This window comes from Eschrichtius robustus, chromosome 8, assembly GCF_028021215.1.
Source record: "Eschrichtius robustus isolate mEscRob2 chromosome 8, mEscRob2.pri, whole genome shotgun sequence".
NCBI classification, from domain to species: Eukaryota; Metazoa; Chordata; class Mammalia; order Artiodactyla; family Eschrichtiidae; genus Eschrichtius; species Eschrichtius robustus.
Genome location: NC_090831.1, coordinates 106,734,504 through 106,755,288, shown reverse-complemented (window position 1 = coordinate 106,755,288; position 20,785 = coordinate 106,734,504). Strand labels below are relative to the sequence as shown.

Below are 20,785 nucleotides of genomic sequence, written 5' to 3'. Positions count from 1 at the left end.
GCGTGTCTGACGGTGTCTGGGGCGGAGGCCAGGACGAGGCCCCCGCCCTGAGTCCCGGCAGCTGCTGCCCCCGCTGCCTGACCCGGCCCGCTTCCTGCATGGCCTTCGGAGACCCTCATTACCGCACCTTCGACGGCCGCCTGCTGCACTTCCAGGGCAGCTGCAGCTACGTGCTGGCCAAGGACTGCCGTGGAGGAGACTTTAGGTGCGCAACTCCCTCTGCCTTCTCCCTGCCCCCTTACACCCGTCCCTGCTGACCACTGCATCTGGGCCTCCCACGCCGCAGCGTGCATGTGACCAACGATGACCGGGGCCGGAGCGGCGTGTCCTGGACCCACGAGGTGGCCGTGCTGCTGGGAGACGTGGCCGTGCGGCTGCTGCAGGCCGGGGCGGTCACGGTGAGTAGAGCCAAGGACCCGGGGAAGGTCGGTCCCGCGCTTTCCTCTCCGCTGTCCCGACGTCGCTCCTCCTCCCGCCTCCCTTCTCCTCCAGGTGGACGGGCGCCCCGTCGCCTTGCCCTTCTTGCAGGATCCTCTGCTGTATGTGGAGCTGCGGGGACGCACGGTGATGCTACACGCCCAGCCGGGGCTCCAGGTGCGGCCGGGGCGAGTGGGGTGCAGGGGAGCCTCGGGCCTGTTCAGGTGTCTGTACCTGTAGAGGGAGTGGGGATACCAGCTACCTCCCAGGCCAAATGAGGCCACAGAGGTGAGAGTTCTGCTGGATTCTGAAGGGAGAAGAGGAATCAGGGTTAGAGACCTCCACGTGTGATGAAAGGAGTTCTGAGCCTGGTTTGCGATCTTGACTCAGCCACCCACACACTGGGGCTTTTAGGCCATTACCTTAAGCCAATCCTCTCTGGGCCTCAGCTTTCCCATCAGGCAAATGGGGGAAGGGTTGGGAGGGTGAGCAATGTCAACTGCCGTCTCCTGGGTGGCTTCAGAGATTTTTTCCAATTCCCATGTCAAAGAGTAGTTCACTCCCTGGCCTCCAGCAACAAGCACATTTGTAAATTCATAAAATAAGGCTTGTCTACTCTTATGATACAGACTCTAATTATGCTTTGTCCTCGGTAAGGCCTGAATGCCCATGAGAGAGTGACTCTCTGGAAGTGGGTTGCATTTCATGGGGGCGCCGAGTTCATGGAGGATGAGGGGAGAAGGTGCCCTTTTGCGGGAGCTGTGGGTGGCTCTTCATGTCTTCTGTGTTTGCCCAGGGCTGACAGGGCAGGTGCCTACTTGGCCTTGGCCAGGGCAGCCTCCCTTCCAGGAGGCAGCTCCACCCGTCCATTCTCCTCCCCTACAGCAGGGGGTGTGCTGACACCGCCAGGGTGGGCACTGGGCTTCCTGGGGCCCTTGCCTTTCCCCACTCTCCAGTCCCAGCCTCTCTGCACAGGTGCTGTGGGATGGGCAGTCCCAGGTGGAGGTGAGAGTGCCTGGCTCCTACCGGGGCCAGATTTGTGGGCTCTGTGGCAACTTCAATGGCTTTGCCCAGGATGATCTGCGGGGCCCTGAGGGGCTGCTCCTATCCACTGAGGCTGCGTTTGGGAATAGCTGGCAGGTGAGTGGCACAGGAGCTGGGGGGCAGCGGGGAGGCACAGTTGAGCATGAATCTCAGAGCAGCCCTCTGGTATGGAAAGGGAAGTTTGCACACAGGTGGGTTTTGGGGCTTTCAAGGAGGTTTGGGGCCTTCTTGCCTGCTATGGTGCTGGGGGAGGCAGGATGGCGTGTTGAAAGCGTTCTCATCATCTGAATCCCCAAGCCCTGCTTTGCCGCTCATGGACTGTGTGACCTTGGACAAGTCACTTACCTGCTCTGGGCCTTGGTTTGTCCATCTGTAAAATGGGGACAAAGAAAAAGTAGCTGATGCTTCCTTTGCTGTTCTTATAGGGAGGTTTATGAGGCTAAAACAAAATATTTGGTGGAAAGTGCTTTGAAGAACATAGCACACAAAGGTCGGCTGCCAGTGGACGCTGCCATATAGAGCCGCTTTCCCCACCTAGGTCCCAGAGGGGCCAGGACCTGGTCGGCCCTGTTCTAAGGGCCGTGAGGTGGATCCATGCCGGGCAGCAGGGTACCGTGCCAGGCATGAGGCCAACGCCCGGTGCAGGGCGCTGAAGTCCTCCCCGTTCAGTCGCTGCCATGCTGTGGTGCCACCAGAGCCCTTCTTTGCCGCCTGCGTGTATGACCTCTGTGCTTGTGGTCCTGGCTCCTTGGCTGACACCTGCCTCTGTGACGCCCTGGAAGCCTATGCCAGCCACTGTCGCCAAGCAGGGGTGACTCCTGCCTGGCGGGGCCCCACGCTCTGCGGTGAGGGGGCAATGCCCAGTGCGAGTTGGGGGAGGGGTGACACGGAGGGCTCAGGTCTGGACAGCGTAGGTACAGGGAGGGTCACGGGGTGGGCCTGGTGACTGGGAAGTGACTCTGCCTTCCACTCCACCTGCAGTGGTGGGCTGCCTCCTGGACCGTGGCTTCGTGTTTGATGAGTGTGGCCCACCCTGTCCCCGCACCTGCTTCAACCAGCATGTCCCCCTGGGGGAGCTGGCGGCCCACTGCGTAAGGCCCTGTGTTCCTGGCTGCCGGTGCCCCGCAGGCCTGGTGGAGCACGAGGCCCACTGTATCTCACCCGAGGCCTGCCCCCCAGTCCTGCTCACTGGGGACCAGCCACCCAGCACTCTGCCCAACCCCAGCCGGGAGCCCCAGGGGCCACCCTGAGCCAGGACGACACCGACCAGGATTCATCAGGCTAGAAGTCTCCCCTCGGAGAGAAGCTCCCATATTCCCCGGGCATCGGGAGCCCGGGTCTGGGCCCCGCAAAGACCCCAGCCGTGTGGAGTCAGAAGCAGTAAACTAGGGGACTGCCCTAAGGTTTCTCTGTGTATATGTGTGCTGCCTCTGGGTGCTGCGATGGTGGTGTGGGCTCTTTGGAACATGAGGTCCAGAGGTCAGTGTCCCCAGAGTCAGGGTGGTAGCAGCTGTGGGGTGGACCTTGCCCACTCTCTGCGCCTGCATCTCTGGGCTGCCCCTACCTGCCACACCCTGGTGCTGCCTGGGAAACCCTGCGATGGGCAGAAGGAGGACCCAGGTGTCCTGGTTCCAGCCCTGTGTTTACATGTAGCAGGCACGGCCTGTGGCCCCCGTGTGCGGCCCCCTATGGGGCCCTCTGTGGATCCATGCGGAATCCTGCAGAGGCTGAGGAGCACTGAGAAGGGGCTCAGTGCCCACGTGGCATCCCCCTTTCCTTGGGGATATTGAGTGCTCAGGCACCTCCTGGGCCACCCTAAGAGCTGGTGACACAGGGACCCCATGCCTGGGTGGGGAACAGGAGAGACAATGTGTCTGTGATGACATACAGACAAACGTGATGAAATACACACACACAGCCCCCTCAGAAACCCAGATAAACACGTGCATGTATCCTGCGTGTGTTCGCAGCTACACCCACCCCTGATGGACATGTGGGCAGGGGACACACATGTGACTTTCGAAGACATCCTTATAGGGGAAAGAACATGGGTTTTGAAATAAGAAAAAAAAAGATCTCTTTCTTTGACAAGAAAAGTCTCTTTTCAAAGAGAACTGTATTTTGAGTTCTCTCTGCCACCTACCGGCTATGTGACCTTGGTTTTTTTAGGGACCTTAGCTAAAGATTGGGGTTGGGGGGACCCTAGTATTCCAACAGGGAGTGAAGGGAGGGCGTTGGGCTGAACCAAGACACACACACCGCCCCCCCACCCCCCCACCCCACACCCCCCCCCGCCTGCTTGCTCAGCCTGCTTCTGCTGGGGCCCCTTTCATGGAGCGGTTCCAAAGCGGCAGGCAGGCCAGGCTGCTCATGACGGCAGGGGATGCGAAGATTACAGACCATCACATATGCCTCTTCCCTCCCCTTGTCATTACTTCTACAAACTGTGTCCTCATCTGCTGTATCTCGTGTGTTGCGGAGAATAAACAGAGTGACCCATGGACAGCTTGGAGCAAGCACTAGGGAAGCGCGTTACCGCTCACACTCGGGACTACGTTTTCCCAGAGCCTGTTTCTCGTGCTGTCTGTCCCCAGATGAGGGAGACAGTGCCATGTGTTAGGTAGGACAACTTACTCTCTGGGGCCCGGTTTTCTTTTCTGTGAAATGGGGGTGAAAACGATACCACCTACTTCATAGAGTTGCTTCAAGGAAGGATTACATGTACGTAGCATTTTGTGTCCTGCCATACAGTTAGTTGTTGGGAGCTGCTGCCTGAATTGGGCATATATCACATACCATATAATGCAGTTGCGAGCTTCATACATACAGTTGACATTTGAACAACATGGGTTTGAACTGCACGGGCCCACTTATACTCAGATTTTTTTCAGTGGTAAATACTACAGCACTACACCATCCCAGGTAGGTTGAATCCTCAGATATGGAGGGCAGACTATAAGTTATATGTAGATTTTTGACTGCAAGGAGGGTTGGGCCCCTAACCCCCGTGTTGTTTAAGGGCTAACTGTACGTATAAAATAGATGCTCATTTGGGACTGCAAACACACGCACACACGTCATTCTCTATCAGGGCCACAGTCCTCACCCCACACTGCCACCCACGTGGCCGAGAAACCTGCCTCAGGGTCAGGTTTCTCTGAGACTTGGCTGAGGCCCAGGCCCTGGATCAGATGTCAGGGCCCTGCGTTACTGCGCTCAGCAGCCCTTGTCTCCTCCTTGCTCCGTCCCCAGCTCCTGATCCTCCTCCTCTCTCCAGGAGCAGCTGGGGGAGGGGAGGGGGGTGGACGTCCTCCCCGGCCCCCTGCCCCATGGAGCAGGCAGCCACACCTGGGGGCCTAGGGCTCCCTTGTAGCCCCAGGCAGGCCTTGGCCCTGTACCAGCACCTCTTCCGGTGCCCTGCAGGCCTGGGCCAGCTCTGGGCTGCCCTGCAGCAGGTGAGGGTGACAGGGCAGCGTCTACAAGGGGGCAGGCTCTCCGTGGGGTCTGACTCCACCTTGCCTCCCCAGGTGGGAGACGGCCGGACCTGTCCCTCAGGCCTCGAACTGCCCACCGTGCTGCTGCAGATGGAGCGGAGCCGGCGGGCCCAGGAGCAGGTAGGCGGCCGTCGGCCAGGGAGGGTGGCAGAGGGCAGGGTGCGTGCCCGCTCACATCCTGGCACCCCACCTTCCTGCAGCTCCTGTGGGATTTGGAGCTGCTGACCGGGGCAGGGCTGGGCCTCTCTTGGCCCCCCTGGGCCCAGTTCTGCGGTCTGAGGGACCAGGCCTGGTGTGCGTGGAGCCAGTGCAGTAAGCCCCGTGGTAGGACGGATGGGGGCTCTGAGCGGCTGACGAGTGGGGTGAGCTGGGGTGTGGCTGAGGGAGGGGGGCGGTCAGTGAAACACTGGGGCACTTGTAGTGGTTGAGAAGTGGAAGGAATGTGGGCTCTGGAGACAGATGGATCTGGGTTCAAATCTCTGCTCTGACGCTCCCTGTGGACCGTAAGCCTGTTTCCTCAGCTACAAAATGGGGAAGATAATAGCTCTTTTTCAGAGGGCTGCTGGGAGGATTGTGAACTCATCTGTGTAAAGGGTTTAGCACCATGCCTGGCATACAGGACCATTCTGGCTTGCTACCGTTCCACAGTGAACTGTCTTGGTCAAATCAACAGCGTGGTGACACCTAGAAGCCTTCAGACATGGCTGCAGCAAGGGAGGAAAGCAGGCCTGGCGGGGCCCAGAGGGCAGAGGCACTGATGCCCAGGGTGCCCCAGAGATGAGAGCCTGAGCAGCCCCAGCCCCAGGCCCCTCCCTCCGGGGCTGGTGGCTGGTCCCACCCTTCTAGGAAGGAGGGTGCTGTGGTGACTGGGAACTGGGATGTGCCTCCCAGTCCCGGCTCAGCCACCAACTGCCTGAGGCCCTTTGGGCAGGTTAGTAGCTTGTAGCAGGAGGGGGTGTTAGTCATGACCACTAAGGAAGTGTCCAGCCAACACTTTTAGCCAAGACTGCAGTCTCATCTGAAGGCTTGAGTGGGCAGGAGGGATCCATTTCCAAGCTCCTTGACTTGGAGGGGAAGGCGGGGGGTCACAAGGGCACAGATGCCAGGAGGAGAGATCACTGGGGGCTGTTTTAGAGGCTGCCTGCCACATAGGGGGATGATGCCCTGTAGACTAGGGTACCCCCCCCCCATCCTTCCAGAATTCCAGGCTGTGCCCATCGCCCCAGGCTGAGGACTCCCTGAGCCAGGACTGTCAGCTCCTGGAGGGGTGAGTCTCCCAGGGAATTCTGTCCGCTCTGTGTTGGCACACAAAGTGACCAAACACTGGACCCTTTGCCCCATCTCGCTCCACAGCCCTGCCCAGCGACCCCTCCTCCTCGTGCCCCCAGATCCTCCTGGGGTTCTCACTCAGTTATACCCATATGGTTGCCCCACAGCCTCTGGACAGGGTAACCTTGAGTTCCAGCTCCTGGAATCCAGTGGCGGGTGCCGGCGTGGGGAAGGCCTCCGTGGACTGAGTTTCGGTCTTGGGGTGGGAAGGCTCCGCAGCCTGCTGTGGGTGAGGAGTCTGGCAGACAGGCTGCCCCCAGCCAATCGGAGCCCAGATGCAAGAGGTGCACCTGAGGCATCCTTTGCATTCCTGCAGGGGGCTGGCAAAGGACCCATCGTCAGCCCTGGATCTGAGTGAAGCCAGGTTTGATGCAGACCCAAGGTGGGAGAGCCCCGGCATGCCTGCAGAAGGGCCCACATCTGGTACGTTGACAGCAGGGGTTTGCAGCCAGGAGAACAGGAGCCCCTGGGCTGGAGTGGCCAGCCTAGGTTGGGAGGAGCGGGGAAGCCCTCACCCCAAGTCCCAGGATTCCAGTCCATCCTCACCTGTTCTTTGCCTCATACCTTTTTGTGGGCTGCCAGGGGCACCCAGGGACAGCAAGTAAGTTTTCTTTTATATGCCAATTCCACCTGATTGGTGCCAGCTGTCTCAGGCACTGTGTCCAGGAGGATTCTGAAGCTAAGCTGGGGCTCAGAGGAGAAAGTGCTGGGAATGACTGTCTGTCCTCCCTGTCCTCCAGCAAGGAGGGAATGGAATGGCAGCTCCAAGCTGCCTAGCTGCCACCCTCATGCCAGGCCCTGGGGAGATACAGGGCACAAAAGAGACTTGGCCAGTCAGTCGTCCTCATCTCTGAGGAGATCACAGCCTAGTGAGAGGGTGTGACAATAAACAGGCAATTAGAATTCAGTGGGATGGATGCTGTGAGCCCTGGGCCTGTTAATTTAATTTAAATGAAACAGGCTGTCAAATGATTTGTTAATAATAAGCCTAGCAAAGTCATAAGCTTTTAATTGTGACATCATGCATGGGAGAGAGGAGGAAAGTGCCGATGATTATTTTCTGATTGACGGAAAAATTTTTACAAGTATATTATCTCTTGGGAATACATTGATGGGAGACATCTATTACAACATTATAACCAGTGAAATAAATGATCTAGTAAGTCAACAGATCAGAATTACAGAGGGACAGGGTTGGAGGTTATTTTCACAGTTCATGGCAATAATTTCTGAAGGCTTGGGAGTCTTATCAGACCTCTTCAGAACTCTTCAAAAGACAGATTTGTTTTCACAGAGAACATTCCCATTTGGTTACTGTTATGAATATTCACACATCCATATTGCATAAAGATGGCACTTCTTGTGAGAGTTCTCAATTTAAGACCTTACGAGATCAGGTTCTTCTAAGTAGTTTTATGGATGCAAAACGATGCTTCTTCCTCCACAGCTGCAAAGGAGCAGCGACATTTCATCTCTTTTTTTAGATTCCTTTCGTTAATTATGAAGACTTGCAGTTTTTAGGCTAGCCTCTGGCCTAAAATTCCACTTCTTGAATTTCATTTGGTTTTGCTGTCGGAAACCAAGAAAGAGCTAAAGAGGATTATCCTTAATAATAGGAAAGTCAGGTGCATATTGTGGGGCTGGACAGGCACACAAGGACAAAGTGCGGGTGTCCTTATGAGGGACTGAGGAGCCTGGAAAACAGTCCCTTCCTGCTCCTGGGCCTCCCCTGGCGGTTTTGAGGAAAAGGGTGTGCAGGTTCCTCGGAGGTGGTCCTTGGCTGGGAGGATGAGGAAGATGGGGTCGGCTGCTGGCAGGCAAGCCTGAGAAGCAGGCACATAGCAGACTGTGTAAATAAAGGTGGAATGATGAACTGCGACGGCCTTGGAGTTCCAACACCAGCCCTCAGGGTACCCCACCACCACATCCCCTCACGTGCTGGGGACTCCCCAGGCTTCTTGGTTCCAGTTCTGTGGGATGCGTGTGAGGGCCTGGGACATGAGCAGAGGGCTCTCAACATCTGTCTGTCTCCCTCAGGCTGCTCACAAGAGCTGAACCTCACCACCAGCAGTAGCTTTGGAGAACCAGGAAGCTCCGAGTTCAAGGTGAAAGGGTCGAAGCGTCCTGGGCAAGACCCCTCTCAGATTGGGGACAGCAGAGGTGGGGTCTGTCTGGGAGGAGACTGCAGGGGTGAGAAGCCCGCAGCCAGGTGGAAGAAGGGGCCATCACTGAAGCACCTTTTACACTACATAACATGGGTTTTACGAATTTAGGAATCGGGCAAGTGCCCTAATGGAAGTGAGGCCCACTGGGGTAGCCACTGGGGTCTCCAGGCTCCCCTGGGGGAAGTGGCCCTGGCACGAGGATTCCCTCACAAACCTGGGAAAGCTGCTCTTCCTTCCTAGGAGCTGGCCCAGAGGGAAGATGGGGAGCTAGCAGGGCCCATGCCCCAGAGGCCCCATCAGCCACCATCCAGAAGCCTCCAGGAGAAGAAGCTGGCTCAGGGAGCCCCAGGGCCCTCAGGCCTCCCCTCCCAGGGCCTGCCAGAACCCCAGGATCCCCTGGAGGGGCTGGGCTGGAGCCTGGGCCAGGAGAGAGCAGAACTAAAGAAACTGCTAAGAACTGAGATTCCTCAGAGTCAGAGAGAGGAGGCCCCTCAGGATCAGAGAGGGAAGGCCCTCCAGGGGGAGGACAAGGAAGTTCCTCAAAGTAAGAGAGAGAAGACAAACGAGGGTCAGAGTGGGGAGGCCCCTCAGGCTCTGAGGGAAGAGGTCTCGGAAGGTCAAAGATGGGAGACCTTTGAAGGTCAAAGACCTTCGAAGGTCTCGGAAGGTCAAAGGTGTGAGAACAAAGAGGCTCCTCGAGGTCAAAGCGGAAGTCGCCTTAAGTGCCGGAGAAAGGAGGCCCTCCCGGAGCAGAGTGAGGATTCTCCTCAGGGCCCGGAAGTGAAGATGCTTCAGTCTAAGGAGCGCAGAGGCCGTGTCTCACAAGCCTGGGAGGTGGCTCGGGGAGAGGCACCTACCCCGCCCCGGAAGGAAGGCGGCTCCCTGGGAATTCCGGGGGGCTTCTGCAGGTCCCTGGGAGAAGAGACGCCGCAGCCTGGGGGAAGGGAGGGCCCGGACCCGCGGGGAAGGACCACCCAGCTGAGGCAGGTTAAGGCCGGTGGCCCGAGAGGAGAGAGCGCAGCGGCCGTGAGAGAGCAGGGGCCCGCCCGGGAAGGGGCGCCGGCTCCCCTTACGTCCCCGGGGCCTCCGGCCCGGCCGCCGCTCCCACGCCCAGGAGCTGTGTTGCTAGCGGCCCTACGCACTGGTGGTTCCGGGCAGCGGGAGCGCCCCGCAGCTCTCCCAGGGCACCCGGGCCTGCTGAGCGATCCGCACTCGCTTCAGGGCCCGGGAGGAAGCCCTGGCCCGGCGGAGCAGGAGCTGGGCAGCTCCATAGGGCTCCCGGGCGCCCTCGGGGGGCAGAGGGGAGGTGCCGAGGCCCCCAGAGCCTCGAAGACCGCGTGGCCCGAGTCCCCGAGCAGGGACAGGCAGTCGGCGGGCGTGAGCGCGGCGCAGCAGGAGACGGCTCTGCAGCGGCTGCTGGAGCTGCACAGTGAGGCCAGACGTCGGCGGCAGCAGGACCGCGAGCAGCAGCGGCTCCGGGTGCGCGGCCGGGCCGGGAGGGCGGGGCACCGGGGGGCGGCCGATCGGCTGCTGACAGACGCCTCCTCCAGGTCTTGGAACGCCTCCGCATCGCCAGGAACCGCCACTGCCGCGTGCACCCCTTGGGACCCCCACCGAGCCCGGCTCAGCTCCCACCACAGGCAAGACCCCTAGGAGAAGGCGGTGGGGCCGCCAAAACCCTGCCTGGGCGGTGGGCGGGGCGCGACCTGTGTCCCTTTGACTTGCGCGCACCGCGCACTTGCGATGACCCCAGCGGAGCGGGAGGGGCCGGCCTGCCCGGGTGCTGCCCTCTGCTGGCCGCATCGAGCCCCGGGGCTGGGAGGCGCGGCGCTCAGCCCTCGGCCCCGCCCCAGGAGGACGCGGCCGAGCAGCGGCGCGCCCTGCGGGAGCAGCTGAAGCAGATACAACGGGAGAGGACCGGGCGGCTGCGAGCCCTCGGGGCCAGGTGAGGGGGCGGGCGGGGAGGCTTGTGGGGTGGTGGCGGTCCCTTTTGCCTGGCATCTGGGATGAAAGGCCACTCTTCCCACAGGAACACCCAGAACTTCCAGCAGCTACTGTGGCCCCCTGGCTCTGAGGAGCCTGCGCCTGGAGAGCGTCGCTCACTTTTCCCAGCCCCCTCTGGTCACTGCTGAATCCTCAAAGGGACGATTAAAGAGACGGGGATTTAAAGAAAAAGCAAGAGGGCAACCTGTAGGTCAGAGGTAGTTTCAGAAAGGCCCAGAACGCAGCCTCAGGGCCTGGGAGAGCCAGACACAGACACACATGGCACTTTTGGCCCAGCAAGTGTGTTATTTCTTCTTCCCTCCCCTAAGCCCACTGCCTGGCCCACGGTCAGAGGGCCAGGTCCTGGGGGTCAAGCAGTGCGAAGGCCCCATTCTTGCGGAAGAAAGATTCAATGCGGCACGTCTTGCAGGAGACCAGTTCTTGCTTCACTGGGGGGCCTGGGAAAAGATGTCAGAGGCCAGGAATGGATTCCTGGGAAAGGAACTCGCAGAGCCCGGGAGCCCTGCCTGCATAACCCTAGGAATCTGCCTGTGTTGTATCCACTTTGTAAGTGTGAAAAAATAAAAAGAAGTGCTTCTGAGGAGTGGGGGCTATGGGGAAACAGGGAGCTGGCTGGCTGCCCGGATCAGCAGTGATGGCCAAATGCCAATCAGCTGGGTGCCAGCATTTCCCCCAGCCTCAGAATCCTCCATGGAGGCGGGTGGTGGGACTCCCAGCCGTGCTTGTTACAGACAGAGCTAGACTTCTCTGGGGCAGACAGGGCTTCTTTCTACCTCCTGCTCCCCTTTTGGGGTTCACCTCCTGCTTTCATTTGGAAATTGCTCCCTTTCCTCCCCACTTAGGGCCCTGGGGGAAGTAGGGGGATATTTTTTAGGCAAAATTTCAACTGTGTTTATCACCAACCATCCACCTTTTCTGTGCAGGAGCTGGAGAAAGCATGTGACTGAGTAGTCTCACTTGAAATTCATGACCACAGACAGCAAAGGGACATGTCTCATCACCCAGCAAACCCACAACACTCCCTGGCATATTATTTTCCCCACACCTTGACTCTTCATCTCAAACTGCACCATTGCCTTCGCTCCTCTCCTGCCCAGCTGATGACCATGACTCAATCCAGATGGACAGCCTTCTGGCCAATACCATCTCCCTACCCCTCGCTGTGTCCTCTGCCTTCTCCAGTTTGATCCAGCCTCTGGAGCTCCCTGGGTAAGCCCACCCAGTCTCGGGGCTTTAAAGAGCACCTATATTCTGATGACCCCCAAAACTGCATCTTCAGCTCTGACTTCCCTCCATAGGGTGACTCCCATACACAGCCGACTCGCCGACACCTCCAGCACAAAACACCCAACACTGACCTGTCTTCACACCCCCCCCCCAGCCCTGCCCCCCCCACCAGTCTCCACTGCTGTAGCTGCTTCAGCCGAACACCTGGGCATGGCCATTGCATTCTCTTTCCTTGTCTCATTCAAACCATCAGTAAGTTCTCTTGATTCTTCCTCCAAAACATATCCGGAATCTGTTTCAGCTCTACCACTAATCACCCTAGCCCAAGCCATCATCATCTCTTGCCAGGATAGCTCAGCCATCTGCCAGAGTCTACTCTTGTCCCTAAAAAGGCCATTACCTGCAGAATAGGGTGATTTTTTTTTTTAAAAAGTATATCAGCATCATTTACCTGCTTAAAACTCTCCATGACTTCCCCTTGAATTTAGAGTAAAACCCAAACTCCTCCTCCTTGTCATTTAGCTCACTCAGCCTTTAGGTCCCCCGAGAGGCCTTTCCTGACAGTCCAGTCCAAAGCCGCACACGCCCCCGTCCCCCTCCCCCACCATGCCTAGTTTCATCATGGAACCTGGCCCTCTCTTGCTCTTATGTTTATGGCCTGGACCCTCCACTAGAATGGACGTCCCCGAAAGGAGTGTCCATGTGCCTTGTGTGTCTAGCGCCGAGAGCGCTGCCTGGCTTGTGGCAGGTGCTCTGTGTTTGTGAGGTGAATAATTTCCGGGAGGTTAGGGCTCACCCAGCTGCCAGCCATATGTGAGGTTGGTGGTGATGGGGAAGAGGTAGCGCCTCTCTGGCATGTCCAGTTTTCGGGTGTTGAGGTAGCGGTAGCGGCCCTGAAAGTCGTGGGAGATGCCTTCATACAGCAGGGCCCGGGTGGCAGGCAGGACTGGGTACATTTCTGACTGAATAGGAGCCTCCAGGGCAGGGCTGGGGGCCTTGGAAGGAACTGCTTTGGGGGCGGGCGGGGGTGAGAGGGGGGCTTTGGGGGGCAGGGCGGGCAGCTTGAGGGGTTCACGGGCTGCAGTCTTAGCCTTCTGCTTGGCCTTCACCATCGACCCATACTTGTGGTGCCATTCACAGCGCAACATCTTCTCCCTCAGATACTCCTCCTTCCAGAAGTTCTGCCGCACTGTGTCCATGTTAAGTTGCCGAGACATGGTGGCAAAGGAAGGAGCAGGACCAGGGTGACTGCAGCTGAGGGGTGAGCACAGCAAGCAGAGCCCTTCTGACAGCAGGTGGCTGCCCAGGGACAGTCGCTCGGCAACCGAGCCTCACCTCACACAGGGCCATGCCCTCAGCACGCCTCACATGCCTTGCTTGCTGAGGCAGCCTCAGGCCGGGGCCCGCCGGCTAAGAGCCTTGATCCCCAAACCTCTTGCTTGACCCAGGCTAGTATCACAGGCTTCCAGGTTTCCTGTGATTTCTGCTTCCTTCCCTTGAGGTCTGGTCCCCTCCCAGCCAATACAGACTCAAGCTGGGGTGCCAGGGGACTGGACGCAAGCCTCCTTCCCTTCCTCCCTGCCAGAGCTGGCTACCTTTAATTCAGAGGACCAATCTGGCACAGTCTTCCTGGTCCAACTCCTCTATGCCTGGATCTTTGGCAGAACCTTTTCCAGCCCTGCCAATCGAATCCACTCCCCCACCCCCTCCCCGCAACAGCTTCATCCCACACGTGTCCTTTCTAGCACACAGCCTCAGATCCGAGAGAAGCAAGAACATTACTTTAATTTAACATCAACAAGGACACTGTGTAACAGCACAGGGAAGAGGTAATGGAGAGAAGACGCTCAGGCTTCCTGTACCCTAACCAGCCTTGATTTTAATGGCAGAGCCCCAGCAAACTGGAAGCACCTCACCTAGCCTCTCGGTGGAGTGGGAAGGGGCAGGGAATCGGAACTCAGAGGCTCGAATCTTAGAGGAGGGCTGATGGCAAGCCTGGGGAGAGGCCGCGTGGCTGAGGGGAGTCCCCTAGCGCAGGTCTTCGGCCGTGAACATGCCCCTGGCCCTGCGCAGGATGGAGTCCTTGGCAGCATCATAGGGGTGCTCCTTGGATGGGATCTCCAGCACGGCCGGAATGGAGCGCTGGTGGGCATCGAGCGCGTGCCGCACCATCTCTGCGATGTACTGGTTGATGAGGATGATGCCGATGTCGTCCCGGTTTAGAAACTGCCTGTAGGGAGAGATGAGAAGGGAGTCCAAGGCAGCCCGCTCTGAGTTGGTGGGCTGGGCTGCAGAGGGGAACGAGCTCGATCCAGAGAGTGCAATGGACAAGGATGCTACACTAAACTCTCTTCATTCTATTTAGAATCAATTTCAGTCCAAAGCTAAGGGCCATGGCTTCTACCTCCCCTGCTTGGAAGGCTCCCAACTGAACTGCTAATGAAAATGAGGGTGCATGCTGGTGTATTCCTTACGCTGCCTTCGGGTAAGAAAGGGAGAGGATAAGAATATATACGTCTGTCCCTTTGTATCTGCATAAAGAAAAAGCAGAAAGATAAGGAAAAAACTAAGTGGTTATGGGGTGGAGGAAGGAGGTAATGAAGTAGAAGAGGTCGGGGTGCGAGTGTGACTTCTCAACGTATATACCTTTTAAATATTAATTTGTAAACCACATGAACCTTTCAAAAGAAAACATTAAATTTTTTAAGGTTGAGGGGGCGCTGTTCAGACCACTCAAGGTCTAGGCTAATGAGGGCAGGGCGTGGGTCAGAGGGGAAGTTTGGCCTGAGCCAAGAACACAACACAGGAAGAGGAAAATCAGTAACGAAGGAATCACACTTTCCACACAGAGAGAACCCGGCACCGGGCTCTTACTTTCTTGTGATCAACCACCCATTCATTAATTTATTTACTCATTAAAAACTGTTTACTGAGCAGCTACTCTGTGCCAGACACTAGGGCAGGTTAGACTTGATGACTTCTGAGATCCCTTTTGGTTGGAAACTTGGGAAATTCTTGAAGTAAAATTTGTCCTTCTCTCATGACAACTTGGGTCACTTTACCAGACTGCTTAGAGATCAGCAGAAATCAGCCTCCCAGGTCAGAGCCTATCACACCCCAGGCAGCAGGAACCAGTCTCAGCCGGTAGCTCAGGGCTGGGCTGTTTAGGGGGAAACAAGCGAGAGTGGTTTGTTCCTGGGACTTGGCACCGGGGCCCTAGAGAAGGGGTGTGGGAAAGAATAGGGGGCTGGCACCCTCAACTCTAGTCACCAGGACACCTCCTGGATTAAGGGACATGCCTGCACCCACATTTTGAAGCTATTGCTCTTAACCCAGAACAGGAAGTGAAGATTTGAAGTGCCTGGTCTCAGCAGAAGGTAGGACAGTCCTGATATTGTCCGCTGTGCTCAGGACAACGGGAAATTCCAAGGCGACTGAGGAGAGCTACACAGGCAGAGTGTAGCCCTGGCTTAAGAAAGGCAGAAAGGGTGGGACTGGGTTCAAATCCCTGCTCGCTCTCGTCTGAATCACAGAGTGTGCCTTAACCGCTCTGAACTTTAGTTTTCTCACCAGTAAGTGGGAATAACCCCTACCTCACAAGACGATTGTGAGCCTCTGAGGGAGATGAAAATACAAGAAAGCCCAAGCCCACTGCCCGTGTGTTCACTGAGTGTGTGGTTCCTTTAGGTGTCAACTCGCAAGAGAGTCGAGTGCTTGCAATGCCCGGAGCCTGCTCTACGGGTGAACTGGGGGAGCCCCTGCAGGGGAGCTGAGACTAGCCCCCTCCGGGCCTGGACGCTCCGGACGCTCAGCTCTGGCGGGCCAGGTTGGGCCGAGGGGCGGCGCCCGCCCGTCACGAGCTCTGTTCCCCTTCTTTCCTGACACACGGTCATGTGACGGGGGAGTTTGTGGACCCGACATAGCCCCGGTCCCACCGAGGCCCAAAAGGGAACTTGGGACGCGGAGACCCCCCTCTCCAGAAGGGGAGGTGGACCGACTTCCCCGACCCTCGAGGACGGGGTCTGACACTTCGGCCAACGTCTGGAAGCCCAGGGCCGCCCCCGCCTTCTCCCCGCGCTCCCACCAGGCAGCTGAGGGTCCCGTTCAGGCCTCGCGGGCTACCGTACCGGAAAGTGTCTTCGATCTCATTGATGGTAGTATCTTTCTCCACCACCAGGAAATTAGGGTGGCGGTTCTTGTTAAGCTCCCCTATGCCGCCCAGCAGGAAGCCAGTCACCGTGTCCTCGTCTCCGATCACCGCAATTAGCTTCCCCCTCCCCGCCATCCTTTCAGTCCGGCAACGATCAGCCGCAACCTCCGGGTGTCACCAAAGCCCCGCCTCGGCAGCGTACATCCTTTTCGGCCGCACCCCCAGTCTTTCGACATGCGCAGTTCCACCACTCCGCCTCCCGGGACATGCGCGTTAAGAGCAAAAGCGCCTGAATCCGAATACGACTGCGCCTTCAAGGGAGGTCCGAACCGGCGGGCTACGATTCCCAGAAGTCCGCGCGGCGTCGCCGTCTCTCGGAGGCGCGTTCGATCGGTAAGTTCGACAAACGTGTTGAGGCTACTGCTGTTAGGCGCCGAGACGCCAAAGAAGACGGTTCCTGTTCTCGAGAGTAAGGTCCGAGTCTGTATCGTGTATGTATGTAACTGTGACACAACTAGTGTTATTTATTCAGTTAATGAAAGGATGGGCAAGTTAATGATGATACTCTCTAGTGAGGTAGAGCGTTGACAAAGCAGTGTGTCAATTGCTAAAACGTGAGAAGTACGTGGAAGCACACATCAGGTGTAACTAACCCGTGGGAGAGGGGGCGCGCAGAGAAGGTCGCCAGCGGGATGAAGGGCTAGAGATGAGGACGAGAGGTTGTTCTCAGGAAGAGGAGCAGCACGTGCAAAGACTTAGCGGGGACTAGAAAGAATAAGTGCCTTTAAGAAAAGATAAAGAATCTGGAAGTTATCCTGAGAACAAAGTTGTTCTGAAGCCACTGAAGGATTTTAAGCAAGAGAATGATATGGCCAGGTTTATGTTTTAGCGATAGCTTTGAGACCGTGCTGTGTGTGGAGGTAAGACTAAGGTGGAGAAACCATTGTGGTGAGAGATGGTGGTGGCCAGAAAGAAGCCAGGGGGTGGGGATGGGGAATGTGAGAGTCAGGTGGAGTCAAGAGATATTTAGAGACAAAAATGGACAGAACTGGGTTTGGGATTGGTTATGTTTGGGAAGTTAGACCAGGTGACTTCCAAGTTTCTGGCCTGTGCAGCTAGGTGGACAGGAGTAACATTCCTCAGAGAGTGAACTCTATGTATGAGATGAACATGTCGAAGGAGAGAGGTCTGCTCGCTCCTCCACCCTTTTAACAAAAAGGCGTCCTGCATCTGGCACGTGATTTGCAAGTTTAGAGCACTTGAGACATCCAGATGGTCTGGTCTAGTGGTTATCTGTGTGATGGGCCTGGGATTTGGACATACCTGGTTTGAATCTCGACCCTGCTACTTAGAGGTATGATTTGGGACTCATCACCAAAGTTCTCAGGACCTTGATCTCTTCAGATAATACTATGCCCACCTCATAGGCTGTTAGGATTAAGTGAGGTAGAGGCACTAAATGCTCAGCACCCGTGGCCATACTGCAGTTGGGGGAGAGCAGCTGAGCTGGATATCCATAAACACATCCACTCACAGGTGGAGGGCAGCTGAAGCTGAGGAGGCCAGCGAACCTTGCAGGAAAACGCTCCCATCTGGGGGCGAGGTGGGAGGGAAGGCAGAGAGTGAGGAAGGGTGCCTGTAGAAGCACCTGGCTCAGTGCCTGGCACAGAGCTGACTCTTAACGGCCACGAATGGTTGGGTACTTGAGAAGGGATCCTGCCTTTAAAGGGTCTGTCAGGTAAAGTAGGGAGCTGAGACAGTGCCGCATTTATCACACACGCCTTCATTCAACCAGCATTTATCAAATGTGGTCATGGAGAGGCAGAGGACACAAGATTGATAAAATACAATTCTGTCCTCAAAGAACTCCCTCGGGACTGAGGGGAGAGTAAAAAACGTCACAGGTAGTGGGGTAGACCTACAGACGAAAGTGAGGCCCTAGAGGGGTCTTGCAGGGGAAAGGAAAGAAGAAACTTAAAGAGGAGCCAGGAGGCAGCCTATTGAGTGAAGAGGCGGGGGGCGGGGGTGTTTGGAGCCAGGCCACGTGTGTTGGGTTTTCTTTGGCCTACCCACCACCATGTGCCGAAATGTCTGGGATGAGTTTAGAGTTGGGGGATCAGTTGAGTGAAATGCTGCTTTGCCCTGCTCTGGCTACTCAGTTGCTCCTTTACTCATTGGTCACACTTGCCTGTATCGGACCTCCCAGGATCAGGGAGCGAGGTCTGAGGCCGACCCTCAGATACAAGATCACAGATGAGGGTAGTAAATGCAGCCAGAGATGTGCCCCAGGGCAGTATGAGAGCCGGGGGGCAGGTCTGGGAGGACAGGAAGGGGTTCGGGAAAGCTTCCTGTTGGCCAGGAAGATGAGGAGGGTGGAGAGGCAAGGGTGTTCCTGGGCAGAGTCCCAAACTGCAGCACGGCTGCCTGGGAAACTAGAGGTTGTGGAGAGGGTCAGAGGTTGTGAAGAGGGTTAGAGGTGGAGGGTGCAGTGAGGAATGGGCACAGTGCCCGACAGGGGGCTGGGGGGCTTTTTTGAATGAATGGGTAGGGAGGCTGGTGTCTGAACCTACAGGCCTTGGAGGCCTTGTTAGGACACTTAGACTAGCCTGGAGAGAAGGGAGCCACAGAAGGGGCCTGGACCAGAGAGGGCCATAGTCCCTGTGATGTGACCCCACCCTTTGGCTGCAGTGTGGAGGGCTAGTTGGAGGGAGCTGGCTGGTGGGCCAGGAAGGCAAGTGGAGGGGCCAGTTCAGGAGGGAGGCCCTAAGCAAGGTCAGGGCTGGAGGTGGGGAGGGAGCAGGCCCAGCTTTGACCCAGGACCTGGCTGGAGTGAAAGGTTGCTGGGTTTGTGCCTGCCTGCTGGGTGAGCAGCATTCCTGCTTGAGCCAGTGCTATTTTAAGGTCCTAAAAATATTGAGAATATCCTTGAGATCAGGCTGAGTGGAAACTGGCCTCCTGGTGGTCCTAGGGCAGTCTTGTAGAACATAGTGTCCACCTCCCTCTCCGACCCACCAGCTCTCCAGGAATCTGAGGACCAAGCCCACATCCCTGGCATGCCCGCCCCCCCCCCCCAGCCCCTTCTTTAAAGCATTCTGTCAACATTCCAGACCTTCCCAAATAGATGGCCCAGAGGGGGCGGCTCTCTGCCCCAGGCCCTCCCCCTTGACCTGACTCAGTCCTCCAGGGGAGGGGCGGCCAGCCTCTGCTTCCCAGGGCCTGGTTCAGTGTCGGCAGCCAGAGGTGGCCGGCAGCCAGAGGTGGCCAGCCGTGGGGAGCATCACACAAGGAACAGCCAGGCCTCTGCGACAGGCCGCACTTTATTTGTTTTCCACCTAAACGGCTCCCAGCTGAGCCGCATGACATGTGCAAAAGCCCCCCAGAAAGCTGGGCCTCGCAGTGTGTAAAAAAAGGCCCCCCATGGGGCAGAGCTGTGCAATCTTAAAAAAAAAAAGAGAGAGAAATCAGTCCCCCAGGAAGCCTGGCTGGGATCTAAATTGCCCAGGGCCAGGGCACGCGCCAAGCCTGCTGCTGCTGGGTCCATTTTCTCCTCCGATTGTGCTTTCTCTTCCAAGTCAACGCTCTGGGGTTGTGGCCACCAGAGGGGCCGGACGCAGTCCTCAGCGGCAAGGAGGCCCAGCTGGCAGTGCGGTTTGAGGGCGACCTCTCTCACACATGCAGACACCCCCAGACACGTGCTCCCCCACTGGCCTCAGCCCCGCCAGAAAACTCAGGGCTTCCCTGGCCCCCCAACCTCCAGTTTGCCCTCATGTCACATCTGAGGCAGGGACACTGCCCTGAGACGGACGAGGCCTTCCAACCCGGGGGCCTGGCAGGGAGGGGGCAGTGCCACTCCTTCCACCCCCCCGGGCAGGTGTTTGTGGTGTCTGATTCTGCGTGCGTGCATCTGGGTGTGGCCTATTTGTGTGTGTGTGTATGTGAGTGTGTTTGGCCAGAGGTGGGGGCCGAGGCTGGGGGAGGCACTTCTGGGATTCAGGGCACATTGACTTTGAAGGGGCTTCCAGGGACACTTTCGTCGCCCCACTTGACGATGAGGATGTAGTCCCCTTTCTCCTTGACGGTGTAGGTGACGTTGTACACCCGGTTCCCCATGTGCTTCACGTACACCTCCTCACAGGGGGTCTTGGGCCCGTGCACGCCCACCATCATCATGTTGGTGCCTGGAGAGAGAGGGAGCGAGGGACAGGCTCACCCCAGGCCCTTGGGCCCACGTTCCCGCGCACCTGCCCGCCCTGGGGTCTGCCCCTTTCCCCCCGCTGCCTGCCTGCTTTGCTGCAGTCCACGGTGAACGAGTTCTTCTGGCCCACAAAGGCCTGGGACAGCCCAGGGCCCCGTGTCACCACCTTGCTGGCATCTGAGGAGAACTTGGGGATGGAGCTATAGCTGGAACCCCGACTTGAGGACGACTTGGTCACAGTCTCCACCAGGACCGTGGATGTTTCGTGAAGGCTGTGGCCTCCAGACAGCCGGGGACCTGAGAGGCAGAGTGGGGTGGCCACGAGCCTAGTCAGAGGCCTGCTCTTCCCCGGGGGTAGGCCGTGTGCCGGCGCCGACAGCCCCGCGTTCCCTTCCTCAGCTGCGGCGTGCGAGGAGCGGCAGCCCGTTCCAAACAGGGCTCCAGGGCAGGCTTATCTCGAGGTCTGGAGCCTCGATGGCTCCCCCCCTCCACTTCTGGGCTTTGCCTGGGACCCCAAGTCACAGGGTAGAGTCCTGCTTTAAAAAGGAACATGTGTCCAACTAATCCTTCACGCAGCTTCCAAAAGGAAAGCTGGCTGAATCTTTACTGAGCTCTGTCTTCTTGGAAGCCAGAAATGTGGGAAGAGGAGGGCAGAAAGTTAAGTGAAAGCTTGGGGAGCCACTGCAGGGAAAAGATGAGTCAAGTGATGGACAATAAAGAGGAAGGATTTGATTTTTTTTAAATGATGTACATGAGTCCA

At 57.5% G+C, this 20,785-nt stretch overlaps 5 protein-coding genes across 7 annotated transcripts in view; 2 read left to right on the top strand and 3 right to left on the bottom strand.

Annotated features, from left to right (window-relative positions):
- Nucleotides 1-2,849, top strand: part of KCP (kielin cysteine rich BMP regulator) — a 33,758-nt gene extending 30,909 nt beyond the window's left edge. Inside the window, 6 exon segments of the mRNA XM_068549412.1 lie at nt 33-205; nt 287-398; nt 493-594; nt 1,393-1,557; nt 2,000-2,306; nt 2,443-2,849. Coding sequence (XP_068405513.1) covers nt 33-205; nt 287-398; nt 493-594; nt 1,393-1,557; nt 2,000-2,306; nt 2,443-2,711 — 1,128 coding nt within the window. The 3' untranslated portion in view covers nt 2,712-2,849.
- Nucleotides 2,850-5,045: 2,196 nt separating this feature from the next.
- Nucleotides 5,046-10,248, top strand: LOC137768337 (collagen alpha-1(I) chain-like; the record flags this gene model as incomplete). The annotated part of the gene is made up of 7 exons (XM_068549821.1): nt 5,046-5,075; nt 5,156-5,317; nt 6,155-6,222; nt 6,601-6,707; nt 8,322-8,389; nt 8,690-9,928; nt 10,000-10,248. Coding segments are annotated over exons 1-7 (1,923 nt in total), but the record flags the coding sequence as incomplete, so codon positions are not given.
- A 532-nt stretch (nt 10,249-10,780) lies between these two features.
- SPMIP1 (sperm microtubule inner protein 1) lies at nt 10,781-12,897 on the bottom strand. Its single transcript, XM_068549413.1, has 2 exons — nt 12,477-12,897; nt 10,781-10,890 (listed from the first exon to the last, which is right to left on the bottom strand). Exons 1-2 carry the CDS (start codon nt 12,895-12,897, stop codon nt 10,781-10,783), a joined length of 531 nt encoding a protein of 176 aa, XP_068405514.1.
- A 549-nt stretch (nt 12,898-13,446) lies between these two features.
- ATP6V1F (ATPase H+ transporting V1 subunit F) lies at nt 13,447-16,047 on the bottom strand. Its single transcript, XM_068549414.1, has 2 exons — nt 15,808-16,047; nt 13,447-13,910 (listed from the first exon to the last, which is right to left on the bottom strand). Exons 1-2 carry the CDS (start codon nt 15,963-15,965, stop codon nt 13,709-13,711), a joined length of 360 nt encoding a protein of 119 aa, XP_068405515.1. The 5' UTR covers nt 15,966-16,047; the 3' UTR covers nt 13,447-13,708.
- Nucleotides 16,048-19,129: 3,082 nt separating this feature from the next.
- FLNC (filamin C) overlaps nt 19,130-20,785 on the bottom strand; it is a 28,311-nt gene continuing 26,655 nt past the window's right edge. For all 3 annotated transcript variants that reach the window (XM_068549411.1, XM_068549409.1, XM_068549410.1), the window contains 2 exons: nt 20,113-20,322; nt 19,130-20,008 (listed from right to left, as the gene is read on the bottom strand). In XM_068549411.1, the coding sequence (XP_068405512.1) occupies nt 19,821-20,008; nt 20,113-20,322 (398 nt within the window). In that variant the 3' untranslated portion in view covers nt 19,130-19,820. The remainder of the gene's footprint in view (nt 20,009-20,112; nt 20,323-20,785) is intronic.